Below are 20,419 nucleotides of genomic sequence, written 5' to 3'. Positions count from 1 at the left end.
ACCTGAAGTGGACCATGCTAAAGAAAGTGGTACAGTACCTGAAGTGGGCCATGCTAAAGAAGGTAGTACAGTACCTGAAATGGGCCATGCTATAGAAGGTGGTACAGTACCTGAAGTGGGCCATGCTATAGAAGGTGGGACAGTACAGTACCTGAAGTGGGCAATGCTATAGAAGGTGGGACAGTACCTGAAGTGGGCCATGCTATAGAAGGTGGTACAGTACCTGAAATGGGCCATGCTATAGAAGGTCGTACAGTACTTGAAGTGGGCCATGCTATAAAAGGTGGTACAGTACCTGAAGTGGGCCATGCTATAGAAGGTGGGACAGTACCTGAAGTGGACCATGCTATAGAAGGCGGTACAGTACCTAAAATGGGCCATGCTATAGAAGGTGGGAAAGTACCTGAAGTGGGCCATACTATAGAAAGTGGGACAGTACAGTACCTGAAGTGGGCCATGCTATAGAAGGTGGGACAGTACCTGAAGTGGGCCATGCAATAGAAGGTGGGACGGTACTTGAAGTGGGCAATGCAATAGAAGGTGGGACAGTACCTGACATGGGCCATGCTATAGAAGGTGGGACAGTACAGTACCTGAAGTGAGCAATGCTATAGAAGGTGGGACAGTACCTGGAGTGGGGCATACTATAGAAAGTGGGACAGTACAGTACCTGAAGTGGGCAATGCTATAGAAGCTGGGACAGTACCTGAAATGGGCCATGCTATAGAAGGTGGTACAGTACCTGAAGTGGGCCATGCTATAGAAGGTGGGACAGTACCTGAAATGGGCCATGCTATAGAAGGTGGTACAGTACTTGAAGTGGGCCATGCTATAAAAGGTGGTACAGTACCTGAAGTGGGCCATGCTATAGAAGGTGGGACAGTACCTGAAGTGGGCCATGCTATAGAAGGTTGGACAGTACCTGAAGTGGGCCATGCTATAGAAGGTGGGACAGTACCTGAAGTGGGCCATGCTATAGAAGGAGGTACAGTACCTGAAGTGGGCCATGCTATAGAAGGTGGGACAGTACAGTACCTGAAGTGGGCAATGCTATAGAAGGTGGGAAAGTACCTGAAGTGGGCCATGCTAAAGAAGGTGGTACAGTACCTGAAGTGGGCCATGCTATAGAAGGTGGTACAGTACCTGAAGTGGGCCATGCTATAGAAGGTGGGAAAGTACCTGAAGTGGGCCATACTATAGAAAGTGGGACAGTACAGTACCTGAAGTGGGCCATGCTATAGAAGGTGGGACAGTACCTGAAGTGGGCCATGCTATAGAAGGTGGGACAGTACCTGAAGTGGGCCATGCTATAGAAGGTGGTACAGTACCTGAAGTGGGCCATGCTATAGAAGGTGGTACAGTACCTGAAGTGGGCCATGCTATAGAAGGTGGTACAGTACCTGAAATGGGCCATGCTATAGAAGGTGGTACAGTACCTGAAATGGGCCATGCTATAGAAGGTGGTACAAGACCTGAAATGGGCCATGCTATAGAAGGTTGGGACGGTGCTGTACCTGAAGTGGGCCATGCTATAGAAGGTGGGACGGTACAGTACCTGAAGTGGGCAATGCTATAGAAGGTGGGACAGTACCTGAAATGGGCCATGCTATAGAAGGTGGGACAGTACCTGAAGTGGGCCATGCTATAGAAGGTGGTACAGTACCTGAAGTGGACCATGCTACAGAAGGTGGTACAGTACCTGAAATGGGCCATGCTATAGAAGGTGGTACAGTACCTGAAGTGGGCCATGCTATAGAAGGTGGTACAGTACCTGAAGTGGACCATGCTACAGAAGGTGGTACAGTACCTGAAATGGGCAATGCTATAGAAGGTGGTACAGTACCTGAAGTTGGCCGTACTATAGAAGGTGGGACAGTATCTGAAGTGGAGACATGCTATAGAAGGTGGGACAGTACCTGAAGTGGGCCATGCTATAGAAGGTGGTACAGTACCTGAAGTGGACCATGCTACAGAAGGTGGTACAGTACCTGAAATGGGCCATGCTATAGAAGGTGGTACAGTACCCGAAGTGGGCCATGCTATAGAAGGTGGTACAGTACCTGAAGTGGACCATGCTATAGAAGGTGGTACAGTAGCTGAAATGGGCCATGCTATAGAAGGTGGGACAGTACCTGAAGTGGGCCATACTATAGAAGGTGGGACAGTATCTGAAGTGGAGACGTGCTATAGAAGGTGGGACAGTACCTGAAGTGGGCCATGCTATAGAAGGTGGGACAGTACCTGAAGTGGGCCATGCTATAGAAGGTGGTACAGTACCTGAAGTGAACCATGCTACAGAAGGTGGTACAGTACCTGAAATGGGCCATGCTATGGAAGGCGGTACAGTACCTGAAATGGGCCATGCTATAGAATGTGATACAGTACCTGAAGTGGGCCATACTATAGAAGGTGGGACAGTACCTGAAGTGGGCAATGCTATAGAAGGTGGGACAGTACCTGAAGTGGGCCATGCTATAGAAGGTGGGGCAGTACCTGAAGTGGGCCATGCTATAGAAGGTGGTACAGTACCTGAAGTGGAACATGCTATAGAAGGTGGTACAGTACCTGAAATGGGCCATGCTATAGAAGGCGGTACAGTACCTGAAATGGGCCATGCTATTGAAGGTGGTACAGTACCTTAATTGGGCCATGCTATTGAAGGTGGTACAGTACCTGAAGTGGGCCATGCTATAGAAGGTGGTACAGTACCTTAATTGGGCCATGCTATTGAAGGTGGTACAGTACCTGAAGTGGGCCATGCTATAGAAGGTGGTGAAGTACCTGAAGTGGGCCATACTATAGAAGGTGGGACGGTGCAATACCTGAAGTGGGCCATGCTATAGAAGGTGGGACAGTACAGTACCTGAAGTGGGCCATGCTATAGAAGGTGGTACAGTAGCTGAAATGGGCCATGCAATAGAAGGTGGGACAGTACAGTACCTGAAGTGGGCAAGGCTATAGAAGGTGGTACAGTACCTGAAGTGGACCATGCTATAGAAGGTGGTACAGTACCTGAAATGGGCCATGCTATAGAAGGCGGTACAGTACCTGAAATGAGCCATGCTATAGAAGGCGGTACAGTACCTGAAATGGGCCATGCTATAGAAGGCGGTACAGTACCTGAAATGGGCCATGCTATAGAAGGTGGGTCAGTACCTGAAGTGGGCCATGCTATAGAAGATGGGACAGTACAGTACCTAAAGTTGGCAATGCTAAATAAGGAAGGACAGTACAGTACCTAAAGTGGGCCATGCTATGAAAGCTCACAGACACACCTTCAATTCATCAGTTGGCCCCTGTAACATTTCACCACCAGCACCTAAGCTACTAACTTGATCATACACAGGAATCTGACAAAACACTGAGATCACACTCAACTTATTTTTGTCTGACGTCATGCTGACCTGTTCAATTACCTGCTACAGTAACACATTCACTTGTACACCTGTACGATGTTATTCTCACCCGTTAGCCATACGACTAAGAAGGAGTACGTATTGACGATCCTCATTCTAGGTCATATGTGTTACCTGTATGATGCTGTGTGCGTACTGCTCAGCTCTCTCCCAGCTGCCCAGCCGTACTCCTCTGTCTGAGGGGCTCCAGCCAGCGCAGGCCTCCGTTCCAAACAGGTAGTATTCTGGGTACAGGTGGTGGGTAGTGCCCAGGGAGAGCTCTGCCGGCACCAGGGTGTCCAGGTACCAGTGGACTCCAACACCATGGATATACCTGCCAGCACGCACATCACTGAGGACCTGGGGGGGAGGAGGAGCATACTTCACTATTGTCCAAATGTACACTTTCAACATTTCACTATTTCTTTATGGACTTCTCCCCTTTTCCCATGCATCCTTCTTTTTTTGACTCTCTCTCTCTCTCTCTGTCCTTGACCCTACCTTACCCCATCATCTCTAATTCATTTCCTCCCTCTCTCAAAGCCCCCCCCCTCTTCTTTCAGAGTGCCTCTCTCTCACCACTCTAGCCCAGTGTGGCAGTAGCAGAGGTGTGTGTGAATTTCTAAGCAAACAGCTGGAGGCAGGGCCTTCTCCTATAGAGCTCCATTTTTATGGAACGGTCTGCCTACCCATGTCAGAGACGCAAACTCGGTCTCAACCTTTAAGTCCTTACTGAAGACTCATCTCTTCAGTGGGTCATATGATTGAGTGTAGTCTGGCCCAGGAGTGGGAAGGTGAACGGAAAGGGTCTGGAGCAACGAACCTCCCTTGCTGTCTCTGCCTGGCCGGTTCCCCTCTTTCCACTGGGATTCTCTGCCTCTAACCCTATTACAGGGGCTGAGTCACTGGCTTACTGGGGCTCTCTCATACCGTCCCTGGAGGGGGTGCGTCACCTGAGTGGGTTGATTCACTGATGTGGTCATCCTGTCTGGGTTGGCGCCCCCCCCCCCCCCTTGGGTTGTGCCGTGGCGGAGATCTTTGTGGGCTATACTCAGCCTTGTCTCAGGATGGTAAGTTGGTGGTTGAAGATATCCCTCTAGTGGTGTGGGGGCTGTGCTTTGGAAAAGTGGGTGGGGTTATATCCTTCCTGTTTGGCCCTGTCCGGGGGTGTCCTCGGATGGGGCCACAGTGTCTCCTGACCCCTCCTGTCTCAGCCTCCAGTATTTATGCTGCAGTAGTTTATGTGTCGGGGGGCTAGGTTCAGTTTGTTATATCTGGAGTACTTCTCCTGTCCTATTTCGGTGTCCTGTGTGAATTTAAGTGTGCTCTCTCTAATTCTCTCTTTCTCTCTCTCGGAGGACCTGAGCCCTAGTACCATGCCTCAGGACTACCTGACATGATGACTCCTTGCTGTCCCCAGTCCACCTGGCCATGCTGCCTTTCCAGTTTCAACTGTTCTGCCTTATTATTATTCGACCATGCTGGTCATTTATGAACATTTGAACATCTTGGCCATGTTCTGTTATAATCTCCACCCGGCACAACCAGAAGAGGACTGGCCACCCCACATAGCCTGGTTCCTCTCTAGGTTTCTTCCTAGGTTTTGGCCTTTCTAGGGAGTTTTTCCTAGCCACCGTGCTTCTACACCTGCATTGCTTGCTGTTTGGGGTTTTAGGCTGGGTTTCTGTACAGCACTTTGAGATATCAGCTGATGTACGAAGGGCTATATAAATACATTTGATTTGATTTGGAGGTGTGCAGGGCGGGGCCAAGGTGAAGCCCAGAGCCTGGGCTGTGAAGCCCAGAGCCTGGAAACTGGAGCAGAGAAAACAGATTACTGTTATAATATATGCCATTTAGCAGACACTTTTATCCAAAGCGTGCATAGATTTGAGGTATTTTGGTGGTTCCGGGAATCTCACCCACTACCCTGCGTTACAAGCTCCATACATTACCAACTGAGATAAAAGAACCTGTAACATGGACTTCCTCTATAACCAACTTCATTACCAGAATGCAACTACTAACTAAATATCACTTTTTCCTGTTGTCAATTATGCACCTGCCTTAGATACACATGTAATATAAAGTGAGATGTGGCCTGTAGTTGGTCATCTGTCCAGCAGAGGGCTCGTTGCCTGTGGTCACGGCCCAGAATGATAGGTTGTATTTGGCATACTCCTCCAGGAACCTGAGGGAGAGGAAGTAGAATGAATACTCAGAGAGAGGGGGAAAAGTCCAACTCCTCTGTAAGGCTTCATGTGCCCAGTATGATACCTGACATAGTATTTAGCCCAGGTTAAGGTGTGTATACTGTATGATACCTGACATAGTATTTAGCCCAGGTTAAGGTGTGTATACTGTATGAATCCTGACATAGTATTTAGTCCAGGTTAAGGTGTATATACTGTTTAATTATGTGTTTCTGTAAAGAGATGGTTTCCACTCTAGCTTCCTGCAGTTTGTCTGGGCATATGTTCAAGGAAATTAGATTTAGCTAGAGATAGATTGAGCTGACAATGACTTGGTGATTTAAAACCTAAAGATGGCATTCCATAGACAAGATGTGGTGTGTGTGACCCGAGATAGGGATAGCCTGGAAGAGTTCAGAACAATGCCTCATTGTCTCATCTTCCTGGCATCTGGGAAACTAAGCCGGGTTGGGGTAAAACAACATCCCATGCAGATAACCAGGAGACGGACCAGCCAGACCAGTCAGTAAGACGGACCAGCCTGACTAAGCATTTTGATGTCCTATATAATCTGTTTGATCATTTTCAGTTAGGCTGTTGGGTTGAGTAGTTTCATTATTGCAATAATTAATCGATATTGAATAAAGATTATTGTTTGAAGAAATGACAAAGTCTCTCTCACTTGATTAGAATATTTCACCACACTCTCGAGTCCAGGTCTCCCCTTAAAACAAGACTAACCTGGTTAAATAAAGGTTCAATAAAATAACTAATTGTACGGTGTGAACCCAGTGGAAAATGGAATAGTACTCCTGTATGCCATCATATTTTATGTCGAATCTCATCCAAACTTTTCTCTTTGTCAACAACAAAAAATGACTTCATATTGATCAGAAACAGTGCTATTTGTAGACAAAAAGGGTTTTATCTTAACTGAAAGAGTTTTATCTGGAACCTTTCTTTTCAGAGGGTTCTCCTACAGAGATAAAGGGTTTTACATAGCACTCTTTTTTTTCTGAGAGTGTACCTAGTACAGTAACTATAATGTTTGTGTTGCCTCATCCAGTCTCTGTAAAGGACCCATTCATTCTACAGCTATCCTTTCAAAATGGCAGCCCGTGATAGATTTTGTCATGGGTGCTCTGGGGGCTGGTCCCTATAACTTGTGAGCATTGGAGTGTGACTGTTTGAGGTTGTGGACAGGTGTCTTTTTTATACTGATAACAAGTTCAAACAGGTGCCATTAATACAGGTAACGAGTGGAGGACAGAGGAGCCTTTTAAAGAAGAAGTTACAGGTCTGTGAGAGCCAGAAATATTGCCTGTTTGTAGGTGACCAAATACTTATTTTCCACCATAATTTGCAAATAAATTCATTAAAAATCCTACAATGTGATTTTCTGGATTTTTTTTCTCATTTTATCTGTCATAGTTGAAGTGTACCTATGATGAAAATTACAGGCCTCTCTCATCTTTTTAAGTGGGAGAACTTGCACAATTGGTGGCTGACTAAATACTTTTTTGCCCCACTGTATGTGAGAATGCTATTCATTGACTATAGCTCAGCATTCAACACCATAGTGCCTTCAGAGCTCATCAATAAGCGAAGGACTTTGGGACTAAACACCTCCCTCTGCAACTGGATACTGGACTTCCTGACGGGCCGCCACCAGGAGGTAAAGGGAGGTAACGACACATCTGCCACACTGATCCTCAACACGAGCCCCTCAGGGGTGCGTGCTCAGTCCCCTCCTGTACTCCCTGTTCACCCACAACTGCGTGTCCAGGCACAACTCCAACACCATCATCAAGTTTGCAGACATCACAACAGTGGTAGGCCTGATCCCCGACAACAATGAGACAGCCTATAGGGAGGAGGTCAGAGACATGGCCGGGTGGTGCCAGAATAACAACCTATCTCTCAACGTAACCAAGACTAAAGAGATGATTGTGGACTTCAGGAAAAGGAGGACCAAACATAAGTATTTGGTCAAAAACAAAAGTTTATCTCAATACTTTGTTATAAACCCTTTGTTGGCAATGACAGAGGTCAAACGTTTTCTGTTCCCGAGAAAGCAGTATATCGTTTGCATTGTGCTCGTCAGACTCATTAAAGGAAAAAAAGGATTCTGCCAGTCTGTGGTGAGTAATCACAGTCCTGATGTCCAGAAGTTATTTTCGATCATAAGAGACGGTAGCGGCAACATTATGTACAAAATACGTTTTTAAAAAATAGTTACAAACAACGCAAATAAACAAACAAAAAAAAACAATTGGTTGGGGACACGTAAAACGACGGCCTTCTTCTCCGGTGCTATTTTACAACTGTCATACCCAATCATCCGAACACAAAATAAAAGCTTGTTTTTACTCCAATGTTTGTAAACATAGTAAAAGTACACAAACACTATAACTTACCATTTTGATATCCTGGATGGTCAGTCCTTGCATCCATAGCTCTGTCTATAAATGTAAGAGTGGTTACATTTATCCAGCCCTATCCCTCAGCTTTTTACCAAAACAGGGCCAGGGATGACGTTTGGTTATTGTTTCAACTGCGGATTGACACTTTAAGATGGGTGGGGAATAACACATAAATTCTTCAGAAACACTGTTCTGTTAATAATTCCCTAAGGTTTATTGCAACATACTGGCCGCCTACTCGTCTTCAGTTATTCCATGGTACTGACTACTTCCTGATGTTATGGAATGATAAAGAAATGTGGGCGATTACTGAGAAACATCCTCCTTTAACTTGTCACAGAATTCTAATGACTTCCATAGAGGGGTGTTGAGTAAAAACCTTCCAGAGAACCATTGTGAGTGGGAGTCATGCCTATTCTTCCAACATTGACACATTGAATAAACAATCTGAAGCATTCTATCAATTAACACACGCTAGTGTTAAGCGTCTGTTACAGAAAGGGTAGGTTTAAGGCCCTTTCTTACCAAGTCCTTTCCTCACTCCTGAGTCCTAAAGTAATGCCTTGGCACGTTGAGGAGAAAGTGACACTTTGAGAATGAGGAACCATTGCAGGAAAACGTTCAATAACAGATTTATTTTCATCACAGAAAAACTGATAGGCTACTACAGGATTCTCTAGACATGGGATTTCACCAACTATGAACTTTGCAAGATAGTTTGCAAAGCCGATGAGAAGCTGTACTCCTTTTGCATCAGACGGGTTTGGCTTGTCGAGGATCACTCTGTCTTTGTCTAGGTCCGGCTTCGGGCCTTTGGCCGAGAGAATGCGACCATGGAAGTGGACATCTTTCACCTTGAACTGCAGCTTCTTCTGGCCAAGGCCAAGCTTAACTGATCGGCAGCGCTCCATCAGTGCCAGGAGCTTCACATCATGAATACGTTCTGCTTCTTCGTCTGTGTCACTACAGCCTACGATCAGGACATCACCGGCTATGGGTTCAATGCCCTTGAGCCCAGCCAGTAACTCGTGCTGCTTGCGTTGGTATACCTCAGGCGCCACTGAGACACCAAACGGGAGCTTGAGCCAGCGTTTCCCACCCCAGGGGTCCAGAAGGTAGTCATGAAGCTGCTTTCTTCGTCCAGCTTGCATTGAAGGAATGCATCTCGGGCATCCACCAAGGTGAAAATCCTGGCCTTGGGAAGCTTATAGAGGACATCCTCTAGTGTCGGCATGATGTAGTGGGATCGTTTCAGTGCTTGGTTCAGTTGCTTTGGGTCGATGCAGACCCTCAGCTTCTCTGTTTTTTTCACTATGACCATATTGCTGATCCAGTCAGTTGGTTTAGTCACAGATGTCATGTGGCCATCTGGGCCTTGTCCAGCTGGGCCTTCACATTGCAATGCGGATTGACACAATAGCCTTGTTCAAGCATTGTACAAATCCCTACACACGGAGTCCAGGAAACAGTCCGTCTAGTCGATTACCTATCAATTACACTCCGTAACAATCATCCTGGTCATTTCTACTGCCTCTGATCTAGCGGACTCACTAAACCCTAGCTTTGTTTGTAAATGATGTCTTCGTGTTTGAGCGTGCCCCTGGCTATCTGTAAATATATATTTTAAAAAAATAGAAAATGGTGCAGTGTGGTCTGCGTAATATAAGGAATTTGAAATTATTCAATTATTCAACTTTTACTTTTGATACGTAAGTATATTTAAAACCAAATATATATATGTATTTGTTTTTTTATTCAAATATAATTATACTGGGTGACTTTTACTTTAGTCATTTTTTTATTAAGGTTTCTTTCCTTTTACTCAAATGACATTTGGGTACTTTTTCCACCACTGGTCATTGTATCTATCATGTACATTTCTGCCGCATTTGGTCAAATTGAATGTACAGTGGACACCACCCATTTCCTCATCCTTATTACTCCACCCCCTTCACCTGAGCAGGGATATAAGGCCAGAGCTGCTTCATCACCGCACAACTGCCTCTTCAATCTACTGCTCCTAAATACTTGGAAGTTCATTTAAGAATTTGAGGTAACTCCTATTTTAACGTGTGTTTTTTAAATTTATGTACATGGAATGGCCAGTTAAATTAGGTCTTAATGAGATGCATTTCTATTACTTTTGTGTATTATTTAGTTGTTTTTTTTACATTTGTCATTTAGAACTGAAATGATACATTCTCATTATAAAAGGGCTAGTTTAGGCACATTTTCTCTTTCTTCCTTTTGTCTAAATGTGTTTCGCTCCTTCCTGTTTGTGTGGGTGTTTACTATAATTAATAAACAGCAGCAAATAAACAATATAAATTCTCTCTTTCAGAATCATGAGTATGAACTACATGAGCACCGAGAGGATTCTGCTGAAAGAGGACTACCTCCTCTCCAACAATGGACAATTTAAAGCTATCTTTCAGGTACAATAGTTAGTGAAACACTTACATTTCAATTATATTAACATTAGATATCTGGTCTGCAACTTATTTTGACCTTAGAAATGGTTTTTGTAGGGATGTAACGATTCATGCTGTGATCAGACAGACCGTGTCATTAAATCAATGCTGTGTAATAAATTATGTAGTCAAACTTTAATTATATATTTAAAAAATGTTTAATGGATATGTGTACAACAAAAGTTCAACATTCACCTTCTGCTTCCATTAACGTCAAGCCATCTAGCATACAGTTTGATGCATTCGATAAATCCAACATATGCACCACACAGAACTCACTGCAACTGACTCTGCAACGCAATGCTGCAAGGCAAACGCAGCGTTCAATTGGAAATGATGTTGCATATGTTGGATTTATCAAACGTATGCATCAAACTGTATGTGTAGACGGCTTGACATCAATGGTAGCAGAAAAAGTTACTGGCAAAGTGAGAGGATTTAACTCTGGTGCCTTCAGCTGAACCTTCATCTTGAAACATTATTTTTATTCTCTAATATATATAAAAAACGTTCAAAAGTTTGGGGCCACTTAGAAATGTCATTGTTTTTGAAAGATAAGCACATTTTTTGTCAATTAAAATAACATCAAATTGATCAGAAATAGGTTCGATTACAGGCTCAAAGTGACCAGCAACAAAGAACTTTCTTCTGAAACTCGTCAGTCTATTATTATTCTGAGAAATGAAGGCTATTCCATGTGAGAAATTGCCAAGAAACTAAAGATCGAGGCATCTGTTTTTTCTCTAAGTAAGAAAAGCTATTCAAGAATTGACTACATTTCTTTCTCTCCAAAAATGCATTCAACAACTTACTGGATAAAAAAAATTATAATGATCATTCTGATTAATTACACCAACAGAAAAATACACTTATTTAATTTGTTTCCCCTACACAGCAACTGTAGTAGGATAATCATCAGCGAGCATCTTCTGGATCCGAAAAGTATTAAATACGTAAATTAAAATATTTACCATTACAAATGTAGACAGAGGACAGAGAAAAGCTGATATAATTTGGTATGCATTTAAGGTGTACATTGGGGCGGCAAGTAGCCCAGTGGTTAAAGCGTTGGGCCAGTAACCGAAAGGTTGCTAGATTGAATCCCTGAACTGACAAGGAAAAAAATCTGTCCTTCTGCCCCCAAACGAGGCAGTTAACCAACTGTTCCTAGGCCGTCATTGTAAATAAGAATGTGTTCTGACTTACCTAGTTAAATTACAATTTTTAAAAACATTAGGGGAATGATAATCTCATACTCTGCAAAAAGTTACATCTGATTTAGAAATTAAAATGCAAGATAAATAAATCACAATCTTAGAAAGCCCATAACAAATCTTTACAAGATAAAGAAGAAAATAACATTTTCTAAATTTACGCAGGAATACGATCTTTTACTTTTGAAGAGAGCCAACAACTACAGGTTAAACTCAAATAAAGCATATTACTTAATGGAAGATAACCCTGGTAAATATCTCACAAAACGAATACACGCTAAACCAGTTATAATTGTAAAATATACAAATTCATGTTAATTAGAAACAACGCAATTAATGACAATTTTAAAAGCTTTATGGAAATTGATATAAATCCGAATTAAACAGTTGGACGAATCCTATAGCCTTAGACTCAACAACCCTGAAGCAATTATCAGCAGACGAAAAATAAATCACTCAACAGGCACCACTAAAAAAGAAATATTAGATGCTTTTAAAACATTCGCGTGGAGAAAAAGCACCAGGAATGGCTAGCTTTATCATCGAATTACCTGCTGAATGGACTTAAAATAGATTTCATTTTTATTGTCCAGGTTCACGATCAGAAATAGTTTTGGTAGTTTTTCTTTAAACAATCGGGGTATACTAGATACATGGGCTCCGATATGAGACACAAATGATGTTTTAGTAGGAAACGATATGGTTTGATTAGAGAACGAATTGAGATTCAGTTCGATGCGATATGATTCTATGCACTGTTGCATGAACACATTAATTTCCCATTCTAAATGAATATCTGCTGCTGATGTAGATCATGAGATAGATGTTTTTATTTCACCTTTATTTAACCAGGTAGGCTAGTTTAGAACTGTCACGAACCGGCTCAAAGCCGGTAACAAAAGGGAGACAACGTGGAGATAAGGAGTAACAAAATATATATTTATTAACTAAAGCAACTAAAGTTAGTGAGGGAAATAAGTCTCCAGCTTCAGCGACTTTTAAATTATTATTTTAAATGATTTATTTATTTTGCAATTCATTCCAGTCACTGGCAGCAGAGAACTGGAAGGAAAAGTGGCCAAAGTAGGTGTTGGCTTTGGGGATGACCAGTGAGATATACCTGCTGGAGCGCGTGCTACGGATGGGTGTTATCGTGACCAGTAAGCTGAGATAAGGCAGAGCTTTACCTAGCATAGACTTATAGATGACCTGGAGCCAGTGGGTCTGGCGACGAATATGTAGCGAGGGCCAGCCGACTAGAGCATACAGGTTGCAGTGGTGGGTGGTATATGGGGCCTTGGTAACAAATCAAATCAAATCAAATTTTATTTGTCACATACACATGGTTAGCATATGTTAATGCGAGTGTAGCGAAATGCTTGTGCTTCTAGTTCCGACAATGCAGTAATAACCAACAAGTAATCTAACTAACAATTCCAAAACTACTGTCTTGTACACAGTGTAAGGGGATAAAGAATATGTACATAAGGATATATGAATGAGTGATGGTACAGAGCAGCATAGGCAAGATACAGTAGATGGTATCGAGTACAGTATATACATATGAGATGAGTATGTAAACAAAGTGGCATAGTTAAAGTGGCTAGTGATACATGTATTACATAAGGATACAGTCGATGATATAGAGTACAGTATATACGTATGCATATGAGATGAATAATGTAGGGTAAGTAACATTATATAAGGTAGCATTGTTTAAAGTGGCTAGTGATATATTTACATCATTTCCCATCAATTCCCATTATTAAAGTGGCTGGAGTTGAGTCAGTGTCAGTGTGTTGGCAGCAGCCACTCAATGTTAGTGGTGGCTGTTTAACAGTCTGATGGCCTTGAGATAGAAGCTGTTTTTCAGTCTCTCGGTCCCAGCTTTGATGCACCTGTACTGACCTCGCCTTCTGGATGATAGCGGGGTGAACAGGCAGTGGCTCGGGTGGTTGATGTTCTTGATGATCTTTATGGCCTTCCTGTGACATCGGGTGGTGTAGGTGTCCTGGAGGGCAGGTAGTTTGCCCCCGGTGATGCGTTGTGCAGACCTCACCACCCTCTGGAGAGCCTTACGGTTGAGGGCGGAGCAGTTGCCGTACCAGGCGGTGATACAGCCCGCCAGGATGCTCTCGATTGTGCATCTGTAGAAGTTTGTGAGTGCTTTTGGTGACAAGCCGAATTTCTTCAGCCTCCTGAGGCTGAAGAGGCGCTGCTGCGCCTTCTTCACAATGCTGTCTGTGTGAGTGGACCAATTCAGTTTGTTTGTGATGTGTATGCCGAGGAACTTAAAACTTGCTACCCTCTCCACTACTGTTCCATCGATGTGGATAGGGGGGTGTTTCTCTGCTGTTTCCTGAAGTCCACAATCATCTCCTTAGTTTTGTTGACGTTGAGTGTGAGGTTATTTTCCTGACACCACACTCCGAGGGCCCTCACCTCCTCCCTGTAGGCCGTCTCGTCGTTGTTGGTAATCAAGCCTACCACTGTTGTGTCGTCCGCAAACTTGATGATTGAGTTGGAGGCGTGCGTGGCCACGCAGTCGTGGGTGAACAGGGAGTACAGGAGAGGGCTCAGAACGCACCCTTGTGGGGCCCCAGTGTTGAGGATCAGCGGGGAGGAGATGTTGTTGCCTACCCTCACCACCTGGGGGCGGCCCGTCAGGAAGTCCAGTACCCAGTTGCACAGGGCGGGGTCGAGACCCAGGGTCTCGAGCTTGATGACGAGCTTGGAGGGTACTATGGTGTTGAATGCCGAGCTGTAGTCAATGAACAGCATTCTCACATAGGTATTCCTCTTGTCCAGATGGGTTAGGGCGGTGTGCAGTGTGGTTGAGATTGCATCGTCTGTGGACCTATTTGGGCGGTAAGCAAATTGGAGTGGGTCTAGGGTGTCAGGTAGGGTGGAGGTGATATGGTCCTTGACTAGTCTCTCAAAGCACTTCATGATGACGGAAGTGAGTGCTACGGGGCGGTAGTCGTTTAGCTCAGTTACCTTAGCTTTCTTGGGAACAGGAACAATGGTGGCCCTCTTGAAGCATGTGGGAACAGCAGACTGGTATAGGGATTGATTGAATATGTCCGTAAACACACCGGCCAGCTGGTCTGCGCATGCTCTGAGGGCGCGTCTGGGGATGCCGTCTGGGCCTGCAGCCTTGCGAGGGTTAACCCGTTTAAATGTCTTACTCACCTCGGCTGCAGTGAAGGAGAGACCGCATGTTTTCGTTGCAGGCCGTGTCAGTGGCACTGTATTGTCCTCAAAGCGGGCAAAAAAGTTATTTAGTCTGCCTGGGAGCAGGACATCCTGGTCCGTGACTGGGCTGGATTTCTTCCTGTAGTCCGTGATTGACTGTAGACCCTGCCACATGCCTCTTGTGTCTGAGCCGTTGAATTGAGATTCTACTTTGTCTCTGTACTGACGCTTAGCTTGTTTGATAGCCTTGCGGAGGGAATAGCTGCACTGTTTGTATTCGGTCATGTTACCAGACACCTTGCCCTGATTAAAAGCAGTGGTTTGCGCTTTCAGTTTCACGCGAATGCTGCCATCAATCCACGGTTTCTGGTTAGGGAATGTTTTAATCGTTGCTATGGGAACGACATCTTCAATGCACGTTCTAATGAACTCACACACCGAATCAGCGTATTCGTCAATGTTGTTGTCTGACGCAATACGAAACATGTCCCAGTCCACGTGGTGGAAGCAGTCTTGGAGTGTGGAGTCAGCTTGGTCGGACCAGCGTTGGACAGACCTCAGCATGGGAGCCTCTTGTTTTAGTTTCTGTCTGTAGGCAGGGATCAACAAAATGGAGTCGTGGTCAGCTTTTCCGAAAGGGGGGCGGGGCAGGGCCTTATATGCGTCGCGGAAGTTAGAGTAACAATGATCCAAGGTCTTTCCACCCCTGGTTGCGCAATCGATATGCTGATAAAATTTAGGGAGTCTTGTTTTCAGATTAGCCTTGTTAAAATCCCCAGCTACAATGAATGCAGCCTCCGGATGAATGGTTTCCAGTTTGCAAAGAGTTAAATAAAGTGGCACTGTGATGGGTCAGGCGACGAGCCAGAGCCAGTGGGTCAGGCGACGAATATGTAGCGAGGGCCAGCCGACTAGAGCATACAGGTTGCAGTGGTGGGTGGTATATGGGGCCTTGGTAACAAAACGGATGGCACTGTGATAGACTGCATCCAGTTTGCTGAGTAGAGTATTGGATAGTCAGTTTTACGAGGGTAAGTTTGGCGGTGTGAGTGAAGGCGGCTTTGTTGCGAAATATAAAGCTGATTCTAGATTTCATTTTAGATTGGAGATGTTTGATATACGTCTGGAAGGAGAGTTTACAGTCTAGCCAGACACCTAGAATGTGGACAACTACAAATTCCTAAGTCAGAACCGCCCAGAGTAGTGATGCTAGTCGTGCGGGTGGGTGCGGGCAGCGAACGTTTGAAAAGCATGCATTTTGATTTACTAGCGTTTAAGAGCAGTTGGAGGCCACGGAAGGAGTGTTGTCTGGCATTGAAGCTCGTTTGGAGGTTAGTTAAGTGTCCAAAGAAGGGCCAGATGTATACAGAATGGAGTCGTCTGCGTAGAGGTGGATCAGGGAATCACCCGCAGCAAGAGCGTCATCGTTGATATATACAGAGAAAAGAGTCGGCCCGAGAATTGAACCCTGTGGCACCCCCATAGAGACTGCCAGAGTTCCGGACAACAGGCAGGGCAGGATGGATATAGGTCTATAACAGTTTTGGTCTAGAGTGTCACCTCCTTTGAAGAGGGGGAGGACCACGGCAGCTTTCCAATATTTAGGGATCTCGGACCACGGCAGCTTTCCAATATTTAGGGATCTCGGACGATACGAAAGAGTGGTTGAACAGACTGGTAATAGGGGTTGCAACAATGGCGGCAGATCATTTTAGAAAGAGGGTCCAGATTGTCTAGCCCAGCTGATTTGTACGGGTCCAGGTTTAGCAGCTCTTTCAGAACATCTGTTATCTGGATTTGGGTGAAGGACAAGCTGGGGAGGCTCGGGCAAGTAGCTGCGGGGGTTGCGGAGCTGGTAGCCAGGAGGAAAGCGTGGCCAGCTGTAGAGAAATGCTTATTTAAATTTTCTATTATCATGGATTTATCGGTGGTGACCGTGTTACCTAGCCTCAGTGCAGTGGGCAGCTGGGAGGAGGTGCTCTCGTTTTCCATGGACTTTAGTGTCCCAAAACTTTTTGGAGTTTCTGTTTGAAAAAGCTAGCCTTTGCTTTCCTGACTGACTGCGTGTATTGGTTCCTGACTTCCCTGAACAGTTGCATATTGCGTGGACTATTCGATGCTAGTGCAGTCCGCCACAGGATGTTTTTGTGCTGGTCGAGGGCAGTCAAGTCTGGAGTTCTACCTTTTTTTGAAAGGGGCATGCTTATTTAAGATGGTGAGGAAATTACTTTTAAAGAACGACCAGGCATCCTCGACTGACGGGATGAGGTCAATATCCTTCCAGGATACCTTGGCCAGGTCGATTAGAAAGGCCTGCTCGTAGAAGTGTTTTAGGGAGCGTTTGACAGTGATGAGGGGTGGTCGTTTGACTGTGGACCCATAGCGGATACAGGCAATGAGGCAGTGATAGCTGAGATCCTGATTGAAAACAGCAGAGGTGTATTTGGAGGGCAAGTTGGTCAGGATAATGTCTATGAGGGTGCACATGTTTTTGGATTTAGGGTTGTACCTAGTGGGTTCCTTGATAATTTGTGAGATTGAGGGCATCTAGCTTAGATTGTAGGACTGATGGGATGTTAAGCATATCCCAGTTTAGGTCACATAACAGAACGAACTCTGAAGAGGAGGGGCAATCAATTCACATATGGTGTCCAGAGCACAGCTGGGAGCTGAGGGGGGTCTATAACAGGAGGCAACAGTGAGAGACTTAATTCTGGAGGGATTCATTTTTAGAATTAGAAGTTCAAACTGTTTGGGCGTAGACCTGGAAAGTATGACAGAACTTTGCAAGCTATCTCTGCAGTAGATTGCAACTCCTCCCCCTTTGGCAGTTCTATCTTGATGGAAAATGTTGTAGTTTGGTATGGAAATCTCAGAATTCAGACACGGCAAGGACATCAGGGTTGGTGGAGTGTGCTAAAGCAGTGAGTAAAACAAATGTAGGGAGGCGGCTTCTGATAACATGCATGAAACCAAGGCTTTTTCGAAGTCAACAAATGAGTGCCTGAGGACACGCAGGACCTGGGTTCTGTGTGTGTGCGTGTGTGTAAATGATGTATGTCTATATAGGCACCTGAGCTGAGCAATAGAGACTAGGCATCTACCACCCCACTCAATAGCTATTTGTTCAGCACTTTTGAAATGTACAGCGACAGAATTCAGAACATGGGCCGTTCTTACAGCATTCTCCCTGTACACCAAGTCAGTACCATAGGATAAAGGGGGCATATAAGCAGACAATGAAAGCTCTTACAATATTCAATGATTACATTACTCTAAAATAGGCTACATGGGCACCACCAAGTCAGAACAGTAGGGGGGGAAGGGACCAAATTATTAGGGTGAGGCACATAGGCTACTAACAGCTTACTACACAAAATACACATAGTAGTACTTTCTTAGCTACAGTATACATATCTCCCTGTCATATTACATAATTTATGCAGCTGCAAACAAGACATTTTTGGACTCCCCTTGTTGTGCCGTGCTCACTTGAACAGGAAGGTGGCGCGGCGGTCCTTGTGGGCAAATTTTTCATCAGTCTGGCATTTCCTGGATTTATGGTGCTTTCAAGACAATTGGGAACTCGGGGGGGGGGGGGGGGGGGGAAACAAGGTTGAATCATGACGTCAGTGATCTTCAGGTCGGAGCTCTAGAAAGAGGCCAGAGTTCACAACTTCAAAAATGTATTTTCCCAGTCTGAGCTTGTTTTTTTTTTCCAGAGTTCCCTGTTGTCTTGAACTCATTAAAGTCTGAGATTTCCAAGTTTCCAGTTGTTTTGAATGCGGCAGAAGGCATGCTGGATTGACATCATGGCCAATATATTCAAACTTTTCTGGCCCATGGTGTTGAATGTTTATCCTTTTAAGCCTGGAATAGAGACCCTTAAACCCAGACTTGGACCAAACACCCTCTCTACTGAATAGCAGGCTAATGATTGCTTTGCAACCACTCATTGTTGAATTTGCATTTTCCAACTTGTAATGTTTATGGTCGATGAGCAGCAATACATTTTATCTATAATTTCTCTTCATATGACAAGGATTGAAAAGGATTTGCCAGCAGACTGTCACCATGATTCATGAAAATGACTGCTTGTCATGCTTGTTGACATGATCAGTCCAATCAAATCTACGGTAGATATAACGTGATTTAACTATTTATCTGTGGCCAACGACCTTGAGCCTTCTTGGATGGGCACTTCTAATGTAACTATGGCAGCACCCATGGGACTTGAATTTGAGGTCTCAATGTATATTTTGCGTTTATGTGGTGTCCCAATGAGTGACAGAACATTGAGCCAATCACTGCACAACTAGAATACATTACCAATCCCTAAGCTCTGTATTTTCCAATGGCTGTCCCACCACCACAGAAAGCAATGAGCTATGCTGAAGCACCTGCATTTTGAAGCTGCCTTACTCAAGAAAGCAAAAAAAGAGACCATGTTTGTATGCGGATTTATTAACTTAATTTTATTTTTGACATTGTTTGCAAACTGATATGTGACACGTATTAATGCCAAAATAACATGCAAAACAGGCTCTGCCCTCTGACGGGTCACCATTGATATGTTACGTTTCCTAATGTGTGTATTCATTTGTGGATGTCCATTATACATTCTGATATGTTACGAATTGCAGATTTTAATTTAGAATGGGAAATTAAAATCTTAGTGCATCGATTTACATCGCATCAAACCAAATCGCATTGATTCATTCTCTAATCAAAACCGCATCGAATTGATTCAAATGAAAACGTATCATTCCTGTATCATATCGCAGACCAAGTATCTAGATACGTATCGAATGGAATAAATGCACACCCCTAATATTTTGTTTTAGCTGACGAACACTTGCCGCGAATATTGAAAAATAATTTGGCAAATATTTTTCACCCTAAACTTTAAGTAATCATTTAAGTGGATGAAAGGAATGCACAGCAGTACAGTGGTCATCTGTCTAACATGTTTATATGCAAATTAATTTTCTCTTTGCAGACCGATGGCAACTTTGTGCTCTACGGTTGGGGTCGGGTTGTCTGGGCATCAAACACTGTGAACAAAGATGCTCAGAGGCTCATCCTCCAACAGGATGGAAACCTGGTCATCTACACCAAACAGGACCATCCCATTTGGGCAAGTAACACTGGCCGTTGCAACAATACACAAAGAGGCCACCTCACCCTCACTGACAAAGGTACCCTGGAGCTCTATAGAGACCGAGAGGTGATCTGGACATCGTAACATCGACCAGCCCAACAATGCACAAAGAGGTCACCTCACCCTCCCTGACGAAGGTGCCCTGATGCTCTACAGTCCCAGAAATATGGTCTGGTGCTCTCGTGAGGACACTAGTAATGAGGCAGAGTAACAGCTTCACTTGACCATACCTGTCTACATCTACCACTAAACTGTATTCAAAAGCCTTGAGGCTTTTTAACCCTTTGATTTGGTCAAATAAAACTGTATTGACTTAAAGTAGTCATTTGTGTTGTAATTATGTGCATTGTGTCAGGTACTCTCTATAT

At 44.3% G+C, this 20,419-nt stretch overlaps 1 protein-coding gene across 1 annotated transcript; it reads left to right on the top strand.

Annotated features, from left to right (window-relative positions):
* Positions 1–10,030: 10,030 nt before the first annotated feature.
* Positions 10,031–20,369, top strand: LOC100136250 (lectin). The gene is given in 3 exon segments (NM_001124514.1): positions 10,031–10,063; positions 10,352–10,445; positions 19,890–20,369. Coding segments are annotated over 2 exon segments (336 nt in total). The 5' UTR covers positions 10,031–10,063; positions 10,352–10,355; the 3' UTR covers positions 20,136–20,369.
* Positions 20,370–20,419: the final 50 nt, after the last annotated feature.

This window comes from Oncorhynchus mykiss, chromosome 3, assembly GCF_057628025.1.
Source record: "Oncorhynchus mykiss isolate SJ-2025 chromosome 3, ASM5762802v1, whole genome shotgun sequence".
Taxonomy (NCBI): domain Eukaryota; kingdom Metazoa; phylum Chordata; class Actinopteri; order Salmoniformes; family Salmonidae; genus Oncorhynchus; species Oncorhynchus mykiss.
The sequence above is the reverse complement of the archived record's forward strand: the minus strand, read 5'-3'. Positions and strand labels throughout refer to the sequence as shown.